This window comes from Columba livia, chromosome 1 (assembly GCF_036013475.1).
Source record: "Columba livia isolate bColLiv1 breed racing homer chromosome 1, bColLiv1.pat.W.v2, whole genome shotgun sequence".
Lineage (NCBI taxonomy): Eukaryota > Metazoa > Chordata > Aves > Columbiformes > Columbidae > Columba > Columba livia.
The window spans coordinates 66486690-66507301 of NC_088602.1; the positions used below are offsets into that span (position 1 = coordinate 66486690).

At 37.9% G+C, this 20612-nt stretch overlaps 1 protein-coding gene across 2 annotated transcripts in view; it reads right to left on the reverse strand.

The window, feature by feature from the left end:
- The window catches only part of NCK2 (NCK adaptor protein 2), an 87330-nt gene that overhangs the window by 15808 nt on the left and 50910 nt on the right, over positions 1 to 20612 (reverse strand). For both annotated transcript variants that reach the window (XM_065060156.1, XM_065060163.1), the window contains one exon: positions 15841 to 16082. In XM_065060156.1, the coding sequence (XP_064916228.1) occupies positions 15841 to 16066 (226 nt within the window). In that variant the 5' untranslated portion in view covers positions 16067 to 16082. The remainder of the gene's footprint in view (positions 1 to 15840; positions 16083 to 20612) is intronic.

Here is a 20612-nt window from a genome sequence, read left to right on the forward strand (position 1 = left end):
GTGAAAGAAATCCTCTGGCCCTGAGGTTGGCCCTAAAGAGACTCAGAAAGTGCCTCCCTCATTACTTCACGCCCCTTTCCTTGCCTCCCTCAGTTGTGGCTCTAGAGAATAGCTTGTTTTGCGAGCAGCGGGCAGAAGGAAGACCTGTTTCCTATGAAACTGCTTCCTGTCTCTTAAGTCCCCATTGTGCAAACCCTAGCATCACACCCTTTCATTACTGGCGTGTCCCCACGACAGCCTTCCCCTTCCCCTTGTACTTGTAACTCCTCCAGCTGCCACCTCCAGTGCCCTCTCCCTGCAGCACTTCCAGCCTTCCCCACCTTGTGCTCCTTAACCTCCCCCAGAAAGCAAATGCTCTCCCCAACCCAAACCTTGAAGTGGTGGCATTTCCCCTTGGTCATTCCCCTTTGGCCTGATGCTGTGACAGTGACAGTTCCCACCCCTGGCCCAGCGCTGGGCTACCTGTCAGCCAGCACAGATGCCCCGACTGCTTGGCCTTCTCCTGCCAAAACCCAAAGAGGCATTTGTCTCTCCTTCTTCTGCCTCCAGTGAAGGCACCGAAACAAGGCTGCGTAGCCATGACCTTTATGAAAATTGCTCCTAAAAACAAATAAGTATAATTACCTTTAAAACTTTATCCTACTTTATCAAATACACACAGAACACTTGTATAGAAAGTGATGTTTTTTGCCACTAGCTAAGGTTTATATTCCATTTGCTAATTATGGTTTGTATTACATAGTACCTGTACTAGAAAAAGCCCATTTACAAACCAGATATCTTTTCCTAATTTTAGGAAGACTATTGGACAAGTACATGCTCCTGCGAGCTAGTGTCCTTGCTTGAAACTGATGAGCGACCACATTTTGTATTTTAACTGCTTTTGCTCAACCCCAGAGGTGCAAGAAGAGATTCACTGACGTGGCTGTGTAAGGTATCTCCACAGGCTGATCTGTACTCTCATATTTATTCTATTAAGTTATATTTTAGAATAACAGGCCCTAAACACTGAAGATATTTGCAGTCAAATTGTCTAGCATCCAGCTCCCAAGACTGCTCCCTGAATTTATTACATCCTGTATGTAACTTAACTATAAATAGACTAAATACAGTTGCATTTCCAATGAAATTCTGAGTTTGATACCTACTGATTTTTCCATTCTCACAACTTCGGTGTAGAAAAAAAGGTCAGTCAATACCCAAAGCTGATTTCTGAAAAATAGCTAGCAAGTGAAACTTGTGTCATCTCAATTCTCTCAGCACACCTTTTATAAAATCTTCTCTGATTCTAATACATAAATCATGAACAAAAATATTTTCTGTAGCTTACCTGCACATCAAATCAAATTTGCAGGATAAAAAAAGAAGCCTTTCATAAAAACAGTAAATACAAGAAAACTCTATTGCTTTAAGAAATCATGAAAGCAACACTAGCCGATTTCCAAAACAGAATTCCTCAATCCAGAACTCAAAGAAAGAGATCGTGCCACTGAATATGCCAGACACAACTGCTTAAGAAGCCTACAACAACCTTTTATTAAAATATCAAAAGCAATTAAGGAAGGATTCCTCCCCCCTCCAGTAAGTGACCTTTAAGCTATAAAAAACACTGCAAACCAACAACAAAAGTGCCTCAATACAACTGGGTTATTAGAAACTACTTCCTCTTAAAGAGACTACATACTAAATGGTGTCCTTCAAATATCCCGTAGCACTTTTGGGGTAGCTAGTTTTAAGACTAAATATACAGCTGGAAAAATAAAAACAAATGCTGCTGAGTAATGCTGCTACCTTCCCTCTCCCCATGGCAACTAGAAAATCAACTTTCAATATATTTTATTGCTGTATTTACATATCTTAATAGACTCTTTTTCAAAACAAGTCAGAACTGATTTTTGTATCCTGTGTCCAACCTTTTATGTTTGAAATTAGTTTCCCATCAGTTATTATACATGACAAAGCTGTAAATCAGCAAGAAATTAAATAAAGTATGATAAGGGTCATCAAACAGGTATCTTGAATTAATAGTACATCAACTACTGCCAACTACTTTCTTTCATAGTCTATTTACAAATACAGTAAGATTTTTCACAATTAAAGACATATATTATGCTGTATCACCTAGTAATAGAATCATAGCATGGTTTGGGTTGAAAGGGACCTTCAAAGGTCATCTAGTCCAACCCCCCTGCAATGAGCAGGGACATCTGCAACTAGATCAGGTTGCTCAGAGCCCCGTCCAGCCTGGCCTGGAATGTCTCCAGGGATGGGGCATCTACCACCTCTCTGGGAAACCTGGGCCAGTGTTTCACCACCATCAGTGTAAAAAATTTCTTCGTCATGTCTGGCCTGAATATCCCCTCCTTTAGTTTAAAACCATCACCCCTTGTCCTGTCGTAACATGCCCTGCTAAAAAGTCTGTCCCCATCTTTCTTACAGGCCTCTTTTAAGCACTGAAAGGCCACAATAAGGTCTCCCCAGAGCCTTCTCTTCTCCAGGCTGAACAAACCCAACTCTCTCAGCCTGTCCTCACAGCAGAGCTGTTCCAGCCCTCTGATCATTTTCGTGGCCTCCTCTGTTCCCTCTCCACAGGTCCGTGTCTTTCCTGTACTGAGGGCTCCACAGCTGGACACAGGACTCCAGGTGGGGTCTCACCAGAGCACAGTACATGGAATGATTTTAGTGAGATGAAGGCCGCACCAGGCTCATTTTGATGGGTCAGCAGGAGCACAGGGCTGTGTTTTTGCTGAGCACATGATAACAGCCTTGCACAGCTTCCCAGTTTGCCCTCGATGGCAGCGCCTTTCAGCAGGATGCTCAACTTGAGCTGAGCCCTTGAGTTCATGGCTGTTTGGCATCAAACTGCCTAATATATAAAAATGAAGGTATTGAAAAGAGGAGGAAAAAGGGAGAAAATTCCAGGAGACAGTTCCTTCAGCTTCTGCCTTAAATCCTACCTATGCTGCCACAACTGTCAGGCAGGCTGTCAAAATACAGGTTTAAACATAACATGAATGAATATTATTTGAAAATTTATTTAGAGAGAAAAATAATTTTAAAAGGTTTTTCATTGACATTAGAAATTACCCAGTAACCAAAATTTCTTTACATTACTGGCCATTGTTCTCTGAATTAAAAAAAAAAAGGCAAGCAGTTACATGTAAAATTTTTCATACCAAATTCAGTGCATTTCAATTTGTGTACCCTCCTTCTCAAGTAAAATGCTTTTAGCAGTACTACTGGCTTTATGGTTTTAAAAAAATGATCATAGAAGCCACCACAAAAAGCCTAAGTACTTTTTTTTTTTTAATGAAAACATCTTCATTTTAATCAGAGTTTTCAAATAAAGGTTTTTTTCTTTCAAAATAAACCCATTATAATTCAAATAGAAACAAGGCACTCCATAGCTGAAAAATTTAACATCACTATAATCTATCAAGACAACTTCCATTAAACAGCTGCAACATTCAAGCAAAACAAGTTTGAGACTGATAAATTTAAGCAAGTCAAACAAATGAGTGAGGAGAGCTCCCCATATAAAAACTTAGAGCAAGAGCTTGTTCGAATACTGAATAATAAATTCTGATAGAGTTAAAAAAAAATATATTTCTGAATTTTACAGAGCAGCTCTCCTAGTTCTAATAATCTTCAAGGAAAACATAACCCGAAATTCTCATTCAATTTACTAATCAAATGTTTTGCATTAGACGAAGCAGAAACAAGGAAGTTTATCAAAACCCCTTTTTTCAAGAGGTAACATGTATTCAACATTTTTGCCAATTTTTATTAAAGATACTTAAAATCATTCTTTTTCTTGTGCATTTTAAAAGAATTGCAATTCCATCTGGCTTCACACATAAGCAGTTAAAAAAATTATCCTTTTCTGTCTATCAGGTAAGTTATTCATTTCCTAGTAATAAGGCTCTGAATTATATTTGATGTGAATGCATACAGTTAACAAGTTGCAAAGTGTACAGTGTCTTTTTTAAAACAAAAAAAAAATGTGTTGAGAAAGAAGTAACTAACTTTTCAGGGAAATTCTTAAGAAAAAAAACCATAAACCAATATAAATCAAGTAATTAATTCACTTAATACAGAGATAAACATATAACTTCTTAACAGCTGAAATGTCCAGCTCAGGAATTTATTTAGCTTTATGTTATTTATCATTACGTCTTTTATAATTTTAAATTAACTTGTCTTTGCTTCTTTATTAAAAAGGAATTCAACAGATTGAAGTTTTTCTGGTCCACAGAAAGAAAAAAACAACCAATTTCTGCACATTTTCAGTCTGCAACATCCTACCCCTTCTTCTCTCCCTCCATCTCCATGTCCAGTTTCCAAGCAAGCATTCAAAGGCCAAGATCCATATGGGATAGTCAGTATTTTAGAAGCAACATCTCCATCAATAGCACTCTTCAAAGGACACTGCTATAAATGCCAGATCTTCAACTGCATTGGTGACACAGAAATGATGCCTTACAGCTCTATTAATGATTTTTTTTGTAACTTCGTTAAGAAGCTCAATATCAAAAAAGCCACACTAGGACAAATCAGAAAATGAAAACTCTTCTTTAAATGTCAAAGTAAAATTCTGACATTTTAACACCAGGCTGCTTTATCGCTATGTTTTTCCAATACAGGAAAAACCATCAGAGTTTCCCATACATCAAACACTACTCGAAATGGAGGTTTCCACAAAGAAATCAACTCAACCACCATATTAAAAACAACTACTGCATTAACAGCTGTAATTTAGACTGTGTTAAACATGCCTATCTGTTTATCAGGAAAGGTTATTTCAAATTCCAGTACCATATAACAAGTTTCCTGCACCCAGAGTGTTTTAGAGCAAGAAGTTAAACTGAAAGATGCACTACACGGATGTACGTGGCCAGAGTTTTCCAAAGGCATCAAACACATGATCCAAAGGCTTCCATCGACTGCGTTGCATATGGTCATTCTCCAACGGAAAAGTAGAGTAGATTAAGTCTTAGGAGGCAATTTTAAAACGGCCTTGGGATTTTAAACCACCTACGGAATAGGCAAACTGCTGTCTCAGTCTCAAATAGAAGGCACACAAAATGAATGGTTTTTTTCAAGATCTACGGTTCTGACTTCTGTCTACAAATTTAAATTTAATACAACTCGCTTTAAATACAGTGTCTTTGCTTTCAAATAGAGAGATAATTTAAGATATTTCCATCTACTCTGTAATCTTGATTTTGTAGGATACCCTGGTAAAAAAAAAAATGAACACCATTCTCTTAAACTTAAGGTACCCCATCATTGTAAGAACAAATTTATAAGGTATGAGGAGAAGGCAGAGTAGCCCTGTAGAACTTCCCAGTGCCTTTTGTTCCCTTGATGTAGAGAGGGAAAGCTACACTGTTTTGCCTCTCCTTCCAAACACTAACAAAATATTGCAGAAGAAATCCCTAATATGCTCCAAACTGTCTATCCCAATACACGCTCCTGTCCCTCAGTTAGTATACAATAGCTTATGTTCCCCCTTCTTCCTCAAGCATTTGATAGAAAGATGATTTATACTTATCTAGCTCACATTTATATGAAGCAAAAGTGGCGCACGGGACAGCTTTGGATACAAACCCAACATGCTAACATGAACCCACTCAACTTCTTATTTAAAAAAAATAATAACACAGGAAGTACAAAGGAGACTTCCCTGAATGTAAGACAGTAACCGTCCAATTTAAAGACTCTTCCAGATAACTGTGAAGGAATCATTCTATTTTGCATACGCTCGATTATAGTACTAACTTGGTCTTTTCACTTTTTCTCATTTGCTCAAATTTGCCCTCAATTCTCTACATGAAAATGAAAGGCTTAATAGGTGTTAACAATACAGATTGAAGTTCAGATCATCAAGCTCAAACCTGAATAGATAAATTACAAAGCAGTAATTATACAGTCTCTCAAAGGAAAGAAATGCATTAGAAGATGACGATGCATACACTGACTAAAGAAGGGCAATCTCTTGCCATCAAAAAACTCAAGATCGTCCCTCCTGAACGTAACGTTGGTCGGTCACTCTTTAAGGTGACTGTGTTTTCTTCCAGTTGGCCCACATCAACACCAAGCATGATGTAAAGCCTGAGCAATTCTACTGTAAAGTCAGAATGACAAGGCTATACCATATAAATGTTTTCAAACATTAAATACCATGTTACAAGAAAATCCAAAACGTTTATTACTTTTTTTTTTTCCTTCGGAAAGCTCAGAACTCCTTAGAAGACTGTCATAGATACTGCAATTTTATCCAAAGCTTCTCTTAGGAAGGAAAAGCAAAGTAAACATCACCTTTTCTTTACTACCTTCCTCTCTGAACTACAATGCCTGTAGCTTCACTAATCAAGGGCTCTCGGGCTATTAGTAACTACATACACAAAACCAGAGGTACCCATTACTGCAGGTGAAGTAACAGGGGAAAACAGCTCACTGAACAAAACAGCCCATCTCCTCTGAGGTTTGGCTTTCACAGATAAAACACAAAACCCCACAACTCACACACAAACTGAAACCATTTCTTCTATAGACTAAAACTCAACAATGAATTAGTAAATAATATAGTCATAAATTTAGCTCCTGTTCTGGAGAACAACTTCCTGAATGAACAAATCACAAATACCTTACAGATTTGTAAAATGGTACCCTGTTTCCCTGAAAATAAGACATACCCCAAAAATAAGCCCTAGTATGATTTTTCAGGATTTTTGAGGATGTTTGAAATATAAGCCCTACTCCAAAAATGAGCTCGTGTTACAGTTCATTAAAAAAGTCAATTTAAATAGTGTCCAGCCAGCTATACATGTAAAAAAGTAATAAGTTTTGGAACAAAAATAAGACCCTGTCTTATTTTTGGGGAAACAGGGTAGAGGCCACATAGAACGACAGCATTTTCACTACATCAAAACACTTTTTCCCTTTCTTTTCTCCTTCACTTTCCATTTTATTTCATTTACAAGGTCTCAAAGACTGCTAAACAGTACCAATGGCAATGAATGTGTATAGTTTAGATGATCTACAGATGAAGTCCTAAATAAACTTTCTGGTGCAAAATACAGCTACAAATCGTCACCTAGTAGAAAGGCCAACCTGATCACCCATTCACATTAAGAGCAGTGTCTGTCCCCATCTGTTTGCTCAAACCTCAAAAACTACTTGTCAGTATATAATCACATTTACTATTGAAGCGACTCTCAAATAAAGCCATCCTTAGAAACAGCAGAGGTGGGCATTTTCTTCTCTCACACAGCAGGTTTGTGCATCTTGATTCCTGCTTTATGGATGCACTCCACAAACAAAACACTTTTCAGACGCAGAAAAAGGAAGGAAATCTTCTCCTGTACATTCCAAGACGAAACCAAATTTTCTTGTCGTGAATGCTAATTTAGCAATTTGGTTGTGCAATACAAAAACATGCCACACAATGACCACCTGTTATACAGGTCCTCCAAAAACTTGAGAAACAGAAAGCAGTAGAAGCTGAGTGGCACCACACAGACAAAAAGGAACAAATTAATACTCTGAAAGACCCTGGAAGATCAAATGTTAAGATAGCCCAAGACCTCAAAAAAAGAGAGATCCAGTAATGTTTAAGAATTATTTAGGGATACATATTGGAGAACATACCCACATCTAAATGAGAATAATTCCTTGATGATGTTAAGAGAGTAGAAAGAGCAGCCACTGCCGCTTCAGTATAGAAAAATCACTGGTCCTTCAAGTCAATGGAATTTTTTTGAAAATGATGTCTCAGAGTATATACACAGGCTACTGATTTTTGCCAACCATCTTAGTTTGGTCTTTATAAGGGTCACCCATCTATACACACCAAACAAGGTATACGCAAGACCTCAGAATCCGATACTGTTGATGCTTTCTTCTCTGCTCTCACGTTCATGCGCTAAAACGTGAATCAAAAGGAGAGGACAGTACGCAGAGAGCACAGAGACCACATTTTCTGAAGAAAAAGCGTGGTCACTACTTGTCTCCATAAGCACACGTTTACGAGAAGGGTCCAACCAGGGTGCAATGTGGGGACCTGCAATGTAGCCCCAATTCTGCTGCCTCAGCAAACTTGGGTCCTCCCAGGAACTTGAGGTAAAGGAGGTAACACAATGCAAAAAGCCCAGAACTTGGAAAAAAACATACTCTGTCTTCACTGCCTCAGAAGAAGAGACTTAATTAGCAGACTGCTTGAAGGATTTTATTCTATGGAAAAAATGAAACATCAAAAGAGCTGAAGGTTCAGAAGCAAACTTCTAATGCTAAGAGAGCAAAAGACTCTGCCTCCATGGCTGGAACAGGGTGTAGGAAGAGCTACTGGCAATGATACGACTCACTTTAATAGGGCACGACAAAACTACCTTGGGAGCTAGTTTTTGGGCTTGCTCAAAGGCCAAACACTAATACATATTGAAATGTAAGTGGCTCAGAGAGGGGCAAAACCAAGGGTCCTCGAAGGTGACAGTTGAGTGAGGTAGTACCACCAAAGATACCAGCACTCACATTAAGTTACGGCAATCCTTTTACCTTTTCAAAACACGATATGTGACTAAATGCAAATGGAAGAGATCTCTCTCCCATGTTTTGAAATCACTGTGCACATCTCCCATTTCTCTTTTCTCAGCACCTAGTGACAGTAATTCATGCAGTCAGGCTGATCTATTATACTGTGAAGATGGAAGAAATGCATTTGTTCCAGCTTTTGTTTCTGTTTGGGTTTTTTTGTTTGTTTGTTTTGTTGGTTGTTTTTTCTGCTCAAACCACTGAAGACATCACACCTAAACAGAGTTTCCTCAGCTTCTCTCACTACCACAAAACCATGTTCCCCAATTTCATCACTGGTGAAGAGTCGCCCCGGTGCCACCCTGCCCCACAAACAAACATCCCGACTTGGAGCAATGCAACAAAAATGCTGGATGAAGCACAGCAGCAGAAGTGCTTCTGCTCAAAAGTTCAACCATGGAATAAGCTATTTTAACACACAGATTCTAGGAAACTGAGCAAGAATTTGTGCTGTATAGGAAAACTTCAACTACTTCCTCTCTGTAAAGATGACCTTAAGTCCCTGCATATCGACTGCTTAAAAGTGCCAATACGGACAACTTGCCTTCATCCAGCCCTTCAAGAGACACGGCAGACGTGCCACTACTGTCATGACAGTGTTTTCTGACAAGCTAGAAAGCTTCAAAGCAACATGGAATGACACAGGAAAAATACTTGTATTTGTGTTGACTTTCTACGAGGGGATTTTACTGCTCATTTCAACTAGAAATGTTTGGCTAAATGAAATAATTTGTATAATTTCTTCTTAGAAATCATTATATATGATAAGTAATTTGACAAGGAGCTACATACTACATAAAATTCTGAAGGTTAGTTGGTTATTTTTTTTAAATCAAATTCAATAAATGTCCACTCTTGAGTGAAGGAGTAGCATTTCTTACAGGTCTATGACAAGGAAGTCCAACAACATTGAGAACGTGAAGTTCTAAAGAGATTAAAATAACTTTTATCTGTCTTACAAGGCAGCTCTGTTTTCATTAACATGAGCTCTAGAAGGCTTAAGAGGCTGTGCTATACAACAGCATACTTATTATACAATGATACCATATTTATTCTTATTTCCACAATTCTTTCATTCCGTAGAAAATTACACACTCAACATGGTGTCCAGAAAATACTAAAATTTAAAAAAAAACTAATGAAGAACTAATAGAAATATTTTCAAGCTAGTACTTCGTATTATTACTGAATTAATGTGTTTTCCGTGATCTTGCTGCTAATACGGCAAAGGCAGCTTGCTGATAAACACAAATTCATCAAGGAAAGAGCACAGAAGACTCAATTTATAGCTATGACTGTGCCAGAAATACTGTGTAGGCTTCTCACAATTACACTTAAGAAAAAAACAATGCTGAGGAACTGGAAAAAGTACAGTTAAAACCCACAACAATTAGAGTCATGTAACTCTCACCAGTGAAAGACTTCAGTAGTAATCAAATGTCAGTACTCAAGGCAAGATTTAGAAGCGATTTGATGAATGTCAAAATACCACCTTGTAGAATTAAATCGACTAGACATACCACGTCAGAACTACTGAAATTGGGCCACTAAGATATCCAAAAACGGAAAAAAAAAAATCTTCAAAACAAGACCATTTTTTTTAAAAAAGAAAGATCACTAACCCACATACCGGAAGTTAAAGGTTGTTGACTTGTTTGGAAAATAAGAATTCATGACCATGTTATGCAGAACTGTGATGGTAATAGTTTAAATTTTAGTTGAAACATTTGTATCTAAAAAGAAAGTACATTAAACCTCTTAAGTAACAGTGTTTTCCAATGTTAAAGAAAACATTGCATTAAAAAAAAAATCATTTATTCCGCATTTCTGCTTGTTACTAAGCAGTGACTGTCTAAAGAAAAAAGAGCTGACTTCCCTGGCAGTTTCCAGCAAGGCATGGTGAAGGTGGTATTAAGTAGCTCTCAAATGGGAAAACGTAAAGTTATAAATATGAAAAAACCCTTTTCATATAAATAAATGAAAATAACTGGGGCAGAAGGGGGGAGGTGTCAAACTGCTCATGCCTAGAAGTGACAGCACGTAGAGCACTCAGTAATTGCTGCACACATCTACGGATTGACCCAGGTAGACACCGTGAAGGCTGAAAAACACAGGAAATACTCCTGGACACTCATAACGCTTCTGAAATAACATACAAGGAACAGTGATGCAAGTAAGGACTGGTTCCTGCACTTTACATCTCGCTTGGCAACTCTTACTTTCCACGTGAAAAATCTGGCACGCTGAGCAAATTCAAACTAAAAAGTTACTGAAAGATTTTACTGACTTACAGAAGCTTAATAAAGAAGTCATTTGAAGAGTCTCTCATGCAACTTAAACATCTCTGTGGAATGTCATCGAGATTACTGTTATTTGCCATCATTGGCAATACTCATCTCTAGTGTTTCTACTGTTCCTACGCATTTTATGAACACATCTCCTGTGTTCCTGGTGTCTGATTTCTCTTTCAATACCTTTTAATAAACCGCCTTTCTTTTACTGGGCATTTGTTCAAAAACCCACACCAAGAGCCAATTGGAAATTTCTTCAAGGTTTCTTATGTGGGTGTTCACCAAAAGGAGGGAGACCAGACACCTTTAAGAAATCCCTATTGTGCAGTGCTGGTTGTGAAGCAAAAGCAGCAACATTCAGAAAACTGTGGATTGCCATGAAAACGTCACCCTGCTGCTGGGTCACCCACATCAGTCACCCACAGCACGCTGCTGCCTGGGGAGCTGTGCTACTGCCAGGAAAATGACTTGCAATGGGATGGAAAAAATGCAGAAGTATTTTTTTTGGCTTACAAAAACAACCGACTTAATTATTTTTGCTTCCTTTAGATAAGGTTTTTCTGTTCGGTGCGACAAAGATGAGCCAGCGAGAGAGGAGAAGGGGAAACCCGTGGAGCCGCGCTCAGAGGCAGCGCTGGGGGTGGTGCTGGCACAGATCAGTTCCATCCAAACTGGTACGGGAATTCCTTCCCACCCCCTGCACATGGGAAGAATTAGATTACAGATAATTATAGTCTGGAAGATACATGCTGGAGGTCTCTTGCTTAGTAAGACTTCATCGAAATTTATTAAAAAATACCCTCTCCACAAAAGAAAAACTGTACAAGGAAACTATTTTAAACTTCATTATAATGAATGAAGATGAATTTTTAATCACAGGCCTGGAAACTAGCTTTTGCCTTAAGAACAGTAATAATTACCAGATTCATTCAATATGAGCAAACAGAAGACAGTAATTTAAAATGGCTAAATTGCCATTAACTTTTTACTCACAGTATCACTCAGTTAAGACAAAAAAGGGAATGAGAAGATGAATCAAATTATTCAAAATATTAAATAGGTGGCCTATACACTACATTTCCATATGTAGCTATGTACCCATCAGTGTTCACTCAAGAAAGAGATTTAACAACACAGCAGTAATGTATATCAAACAGAAAAATGATAAAAACAGACAGCCATTGACAGAAAAATTACAAGTCTTGAAATGTCTCCAAGTCACTTAAAGAAAGCTAAAAGTTTTGGAAAAATTCCCTGAGGACAGGACTAAAAGAAGACACAGTATAACAGAGTAAGCACTTTGAAGGGGAAAGACAAAGTGAATGGTGCAGACAAGGCTACTGTTTTGTAAAAATACATGGGATGATCCAAAAGTATCTCTTCAGAAATTACTGGGGATCATCTTGAAATTTGAAGTGAGCCCTTTTTCAGTCCACAAGTTACTGATTTAATGAACATATGCTAAACAAGCGTTAAGCAGCATTTCAATATGTACCTGACACATTTGAAAGAGCTGGCTCTGAATGGTTTATTTGACAATATTCTTTGCTAAAAATGCTGAAATAGAATGAAAATTCCAGAAGTCTTGAGATACTGCTGAAAAGAGGCTGATGTTTTCATGCTGCGTGTTCTACGTATCTACATGCCCATTAACCTTCTACTAACCTCACACCAACAACGGTAAAGCTGATGGGATTCTATTAATAAGGTATTATAAGGCCTGAGGTTTAATTAATGATGGTCAACAGAGCTCCAGGAAAATTAGTTTTCAGTATCAAACAGGCATGACTTCATTCTCTGATGAGATTAAAAGTTTTTCTGATAAAGACAACTTTGTAAAGATAGTAAACTTTAGTGGTATATTGGGCTTTTTATGTATGAGACTTTAATGTATTAACTGGTGCCATAAACTTTCATTAGAAGACAGACTACATGGATTAAGAACTATTTAGATGATGCATCTTAACAGTCAACTACGGGGACTATTAATTAAACAGTAATAGCTGTTATGGAGTCTGCCACAATTTGAACTATGGCGGGCAATTTTCATATTTATTGAATATCAGGAAGTAAGTATAAATCAGCCACTGGTAATGACTGTGGATAACCAGAAGAACGGCAGATAGCTACAGGCAATCACACAGACAACACACTCCATCATTTGTGCGATAACAGTGCTTTCAGATGAAATGTGTTGGAACACAGGGAAATGTAATTGATTAAGGAAGAGGCAGGGAAAAGTGCATCTCCATGGGAGCAACCATTTGCTGGAGCATCACAAGTAAGAAAGTTGGGTCCAGGTACGTCAGAGGGTCCCTCTCTTTGAATCCCTCTATATTTGTCACTGGAAGCACTGGAGAACCTGCTGTTTCTCTGATGACATCTCACAAGACTTATAGTTGATATTTGACAGATTGATTATTAAGAGACTTTTTTTTTATTTTTAAAGGACACTACCCAATATTTTGGTAATAGCTTCAAGTTCAAAGTTGGAAACGGATTTGGTTTAAGGATGAATACTCAATGACTGCCTGTGCTGTGTTAGAGGGTATTTTAATGTGAATTTTCTTGTGATCTTAGGATAGGCATGTTTGATGAGACATTAGAAATATTTCTACAAAGAGAACTTAAGAACTTGTTTCACTGGGCGCAGCACAACTTTCAAAAGCTGTTTCACTAGATTAAGCAACAGCCTTGCAATTTGCAAGCCTTTGTTTAGAAAAAAAAAAGGTGCATTCTTGATGGCTGCTCAGAACAAAGGATCCTTTAAGGAAGGACACATGCTCTCCTTGTTCTGAATGGGAAAATACTGTACAACAAGACAACCAAGGCTTAAAGACTACAGTTTAGTTGAGCGCTCCATTCTGTGATTCTGTGACTCTGATTCAGGAAAGGTAAAAAGAAAACTGTACAGATACATGGTGCACAGCAGACACATAAGTTTCATTGTGCTAAGCAGTTCACAGGCCTTAAACTATTTTTAAAAAAAGCTTACTCTTAAGCACCAGCTTTTGGGGGGGCATGTTATGAATATCTTGAGCCAATCTGTGGGTTAGGTATGGCTTAGGCAGTTTTTTAGTGTCAGAGGATGTATGAGCATCAAAGGGCACAGGAGGTGCCCTGCACTCCAGGCTTAGCAGGTACGTGTGGTCACTGCAAAAGCAAAAGCCAGGCTGCACCACAAGTTATTTTCTGCTTCAGCTGAACAAACAACACAGAGAAAACTATTAGAAAAGGTTACAGGGGAATCTGTAGATTGTCGTAACGGTCCTTCAGAACTTAAAAACCCACGTGCATGCACGCAAAGGGCTGAGGTTTGGAAGATGCGACACAAGTGAAGGCTCAGCCATGAAACCAAGCTTTGTTCTCACACCGTTTTGTCGGTTGTCACCACAGTGAAGTGAAGCACCCGGCAGCACCCAGCTTTGTTAAGATCAAGGAGGTAAACACGCATATACGCTAGGACACGTCTCTATTCCTTCACTTAAACACATTTCTGTTGAATATAAATAAAATGTGTTTGCTTACGTCAAGTAAATACTGTCCACATTTTACACAAACACTTGATACATTATCACAACAGAAACACTATCCTTTCATAAAGCAGCTTTTAGACAAAACATTATATATTTTAGACAACATTAAATCCAGATAAAAGGAGCTTAAAGCCACAGCTGGGATTTTGATTTTAACTAGTTAATTGACGTTGGAGCTTATTCTTTATACAAATCTTTGAAAAGGCATAATCACATTTGCTGACACTGTAATGACTGTTACAAGAGGATCTTTGCAAAGGCCTATGGTTTTATATATGACCATGGTAAATCTTGTGATAACCTTGTTCGCCTCCCACCCACCCTGTAGCTCTCAGTTTCTGTGTACTTTCTGACAGCTCAGCAATGGAGGACGCAGTAACGAAGAAGTGACCAAGACCCCTGAACTGTTAGATAAAACACCAGCACAGGACACCTGTGTTAAACCTACACAAGCTATTGCCATGTTATTTTTAAATGCAGCTTTTTGCTTTCTAAAAAATCCAGTCCCAAAATCTATTTTTTCTGTTGAAGATAGTTATTTCTACAGCAAAATGCAACAGACTAAGTTTTCCTTATTTAAGACTTCACAAAGCACAGGCAAAAACCAAAACACAAGCAAAAAATAACCTAAAAACAGCCCTTTGTGCACATCAGTTTCTGTTTTATTCATCACACCCTGGCCTCTATATGTAAAATGATCGCTTAGCGTGATGTTTAACTTTTTCTAGCTATATGCAAAGTCCTTTATTTTTTAGTAATTTAATCAGTCATTAAAAGTCATTGCAAAACTAAAGAAAAAAAAATTCATTTCACCTGACTTCAAACACGTTTTTCTAAGATACACACAAAATTTTTCAAAGGTATGTTATTTTATAAGTATGATACACTGTTGTGAAGAATTTACGTGTAAGTATAAAACAGAGTACATTACTAAGAACCTGGAAGCAGAAGGAACACCTCAGACCACAGCAACCTAACCCCTGACATTGCACACAGCCACATCACATAATCCCATTCATAACATGATTTAGCTTTGCTATGATAGCTATGCTGAACAATCCAGTTTACATCCTTCTGTTTCTCAGTAAGAAAACTCGGCATGTGAGGAGAGGATTCAGCAGTTGGTATCTCAAGGAAAACCTAGTTCTTCAGCCACTGAAAACACACAGCCTCTGACAAACTGGAACAACAGCAACGTCTTATTCTCTTGGATGTGATGCAAGAAAACCTGTTAGATTTTTCCACATGATTCTCCCCCTTGCCTCTACTCTCTCATTCCCTCCATCATCCACCATGTCAACTCAAAATCAGGATTAAGAAAATTCAAACAAGTACATTAAAAAATATTTATATGCACATTACATTCCCAATCTGAAACACACGAAGTCTACTAAACTTCTTCAAAATATCAAAGGACTTACCCAGTGTGTCTTTTAGATTCTTAACCAGAGAACCTTTCTTCAAGCTGTTTTTTCGTTCCACATAATTTGATGGCACGTATCCTGTTTTGTTGGCTGCGTTTCTTACCCTCCACCATGTCTTGGAATCATCTAGTAGCCAAAGACGCTCATTTTTCTTGATGTCAAGTTCTTGGTCCTGCTGTGCAGTGTAATCCCACTTTGCAATAACAATAACTTCTTCTGTCATCTTTCATGGAGTCTTTCTACAACAAAATATTAGAACATGTTCATCAGTAAATTATATCATGTAATTCTTAATTTTTTTGTGTGCTCTTCTGAAATTATCAAGAAAAGCATAGGGAAAAATGAGAAAGCCATACAGAGAAAAACTGCATAGGTTGGAACTCCTCTTTTAAAAAGAAAGCCATATTGACCTTTCTTGCTTTTCTGCCATTAAAATAAGACAACACCTTGATAGTAAATTCTAGTCGTGATGTATAAGTTTCCTTCCTTTGAATATACACCAAACATTATTCAGATATATGTTAACAAAGGCTAATATTTAAAACTCACTTAGTTTTTGGATATAGCATCATAAAACTTGGCAATAAAAGTTCTGATCTGAGGAAAAAAAATAGCAGCGTTCCAAAAATATCTTTTCCTTCTGCCCTAGTTCCTCATACTAACATATTATTTATAAGTTTTATGCATTTAAGCAAAGTTATCTGTCCTTTTTTTAGTAAGAAGTTAAAAATAACTTCAAGAGGTAATGTAACCCAGCAGGGAAATCTGCCAACAAGAAGAGGATACAAACTTTAGTAAGCCTTTGTTCACCATGTTTTGTGGAAGTAGCACAGACTGCATTTTAGGAGAAGCCTTTGGACCTGCCTTTGCTCCAGGAAGATTCCAGCTCACCTCAGCCCTACGCTTGGCAGAAGTCAGCGGGGTAGAGAAGAGAACCCGCTGCACTTCCCTCCCTCATCTGTATTTAATTTCTTCCCTACCCTAAACCTACCCAGAGTTCTGTTAAGAATGAATGAGCTGTCTTTTTTTACTTACCTGTAACAAGAACTATCTTTTCCAAAGCCATTTGTCAGCTGCATAAAGGCAGCTGCATGCCTCCACAGTTTCCTACGCATCCCGGTAATTACCAGGAACAATGTGAGGTAACACAATAGTGTGCAAGGAAAAGTCCCGTTCCAGTTTCAGTGACATTCAAACATATTATAATGCCAACCAAAACATGTTGATTTTGTCCTCTAAGTTCTTTGTAGAAATTTCTAAGAAGTTACTTAAAATTTTCTAATCACTGCTTGGGGTTTTTAGGGGGGGATGATGGGAGAAAGTAAAGGTGAGAACATATTTGAAAAATCAATGTAGCAGATTATTTTTTTTTTAAAGTAAAAGCTGTAGGTTTCCTTTAAATTACAGATTAGTAGAAACAATTCCCAGAGTACTTCAAACTGTTAATGTCCAAAGATCTTTTTATTTCCCTCTGTTGCCTAGTTCTTAGCAGTCCACAACCGTATAAACTCTGATACCTAACATTTTATGTGAATGAAATGTAATTAAAGAAAGACCTCAAATCTCATTCAGAAATTCTGTTCAGCATGTAAGTTGCATCACCTGTATTCAGAAAGGCTTCCTTCTGCAGTCGCTAAACACACACACACACACACTTCTCCCTATAGCTACAGTACAAACTACATGCTAGGCAGCCCAGCAGCTTACTCTTTCAAGGAAAAATAAGTGTTTTCCTTATTTAAAGTTAACCCATAATCAGAAGACACAACAGTGGACTCTATTATAATTTAATAGTCTCCTCTTACCATTTTTGTTTGCAGGAGAACATCATATACTGAACTATGGTTGCTAAATTATTTCAACAGCAAAGCACCAGTGTCACCCCCCATGGACACCAGGTATGACACTGACATGATGGCCAAAGCAGGACATCATTTCTGAAAATCTGAGGCTGAAATCAATGGGTTGAAGTTCTTATTTTCCAATTCGAAAACATAGAGGAATGTAAAACAATTAAAACATTATTCAGGTGGGAGTCTTCATAGCTGAGAGCCCCAAGACGAATTCAAAACAGGTTACAATGTTTCGAATAATTGAGAAGAAACACAACCCTTACAGTTCAAACAGGCTGTGACTTAGGCTGGTAAAATTGCCGATTTTACAAGAAATAAGTCACTATACCCTTCAACTTTATTTTTTTTTTTCCCCCTAAAATAATAATCCAGTCTGACACTGACAATGACATAGGAGAGCCTGAGCTTTGGACCCGCAGTCTCCAATAAACTGCCCTGGTTTCTGACTCATAAAACAGACAGACAGCCCACAGGTCAATAAGCTGATGTAGCCACAGGGCATCTGCAATCAAGCATGTTCTGGAGGCCAGCACTGTCAATATAATCTCTCTCTCCAATTTAGATCAGTTTATTTTATCTCAGCAATTGTAAAATGGTCAATTCGTACTATTCCTGGGGATATGGAGAACGTGAAGAAATAGGACATCACCAATGCAGTTGGCTGATGTTGCCACCACAGAGGCAGTCAAAATGCATCATATAATTGCAGCAAAACATTTGTCTATTTAGAGCTGTATGAATGTATACAAGTGTGTGGAGTCTGTCTGTGCTGGTTTTTCAGGTGGTTGTTTTTCGGTTTAGTTGTTTTTTTAACATGGGGAACTAGTACAAAAGCTCTTAAAATTACTTTTTTCTAGTTACATCATTAGGCTGGTTCTATCAAGGGCAATAAGGTTCTTCCTGTGACATGTGCAGAGCTAAGCTTTCTTTGTATGTGAATAAAGACACATTTGCTCCCCAGGAGGGGGGCTGTAGAATTAATAATTTTAAAATGTTTCTGCAAGACAGCTGTGTGCCAAACAAAAGATTAGAAGAATACAGCATAACTACATTTGGGAAAAACATAAGTAAAAAATAATACAGCCTTCCAAAGCATCTGAGTGCCCCATAAAAACTTGACATGCACTCAAAAAATTAAATTTCTTTAGTATACTGCTTATCGACTGCACAACAAAAGATAACAGAGTCCCCATAGGTTCTAGTATTAACATGAGACTCCTTCACATCAAGAAAATAAAAATCCATTTCCATTACTGCTGAGAGTTTACAACCTTCTGGAATGTTCCTCTTCAAACAGCTCCAAAGTCCTAGCACTGAAACACAGTCTTGTCCTCATACCCGATACGATAACATCCCCCACTTTAAAAAGCACCAGTGAAAAGCTTTGAAATACCTATGCAAGGAACTCCAAATGAAATGCAACACAAGCCACTTCCCAGTACAAGATTGTTTAACTTTAAAAAGCACATAGATGGCCTTGGTTTTTAGCTTACTGTATCAAGTGGTCATTTTCTTCATTTTTATGGCAATCCAAGTTCCAACTGCAGTTTTTAAAAGAAAACCAACAACAACAAGATCCAAACAAAATGAAGACACCACACTAAATACGGAAACAAGCAGAATTCCACAACCTAGACTTTCAAAGGTAATTCTTATATTAACTATGTGGCCAATCTACACTCCCAACCCCTTTCAGGCCTGCATTTCCTCCATTGCTAGCAATAGTAATAAATGAATTTGTTTTACCAATATTGTATTTGCTGAAATGTTACAATTAATTAGTTTAGATTGAGCTCAGGTATTTTCAGCCACTCTGTTTCTTCTCTCCAATTTAGGCTTTGTTAAAAAAGGCATCTTGTCTTCAGTGGCAGCTGCCCTATGGCAGAAGAACATGTGAAAACGTTCCAACATAAAAACCATGCTTGGGAAAGAGGGAAAAACTGAAAAATCTGCCAGGCTAGGAAGGTAGTGAACAAAAATCCAGCCAAGGTAAAGTCATGAGAAGACTGTACTGAAAGCCTCCTCAGGCAGGTGAGGAACATTAGCTAAGCCTAGGGCAGAACACACGCAGACATCAGAGGAATATCTAGTACTGTAGCTCCTATATAGATTTTATCAGAAGGAAGTACAGAAAGGAAAAGGTTACATCCAATAAACTATCAGTGATTCAAGAATTTAGCAATGACAGGAAAAAAACAAAAAACAAAAAACAAAAACAACCACCTCTGCCATTTTGAACCAATGCTTAAAACTGAACTATGCAAGCAATATGTGAGATCATTGAAACTTAATGTTAGAGGAACTTAAGAGAATTTGCTCCCACAAAGTTGTAAATTTGCTAGTGATTTTTCGTGTGAAATCACATGAAATATTTGCTTAGTTGATGATAAATATCAAACTATATATAACTGTTAGAGAGATCTCATTTTCTTTTACCAGGCCTAGATTTCCCCCTCGCCTCCCATGTAGGGCTAATGTTTTTCTCCCATAATGATAAATAAGAAAGGATCAAACCCAGCAGGCCCTCTGGACTGGAATCTTCTCCTATAGACTTGACACAAGTCAACGCTCCCACTAGTTTAATGCCCTGACCGAACGGGCAGAAAAGCAGCATCTTTTCTCGCCTTCAGGAGGAAGCCTCAGGGTCACGTCAGGGATGTGGTTAGTTAGGACAGTGCAAACAGGAGGTACAGTTGAGCTTTGAAGATGCAGTGAGAAAAAGAAGCAGTTGGTCTCTCTGTTCACAATTTATTTTGCAAAAAAAAGTAACTGAAAAATGACTGACAGTAATGCTTGAGATTTAATCCCTCACCAAGGGAACAAGTAAAAATTCTATTAATAGGAAGTGACAATTGACATAACAGACTGTTCTGGAATTGGACGTCCTCCTAAGACACTCTGAAAGAAAGGTATTAA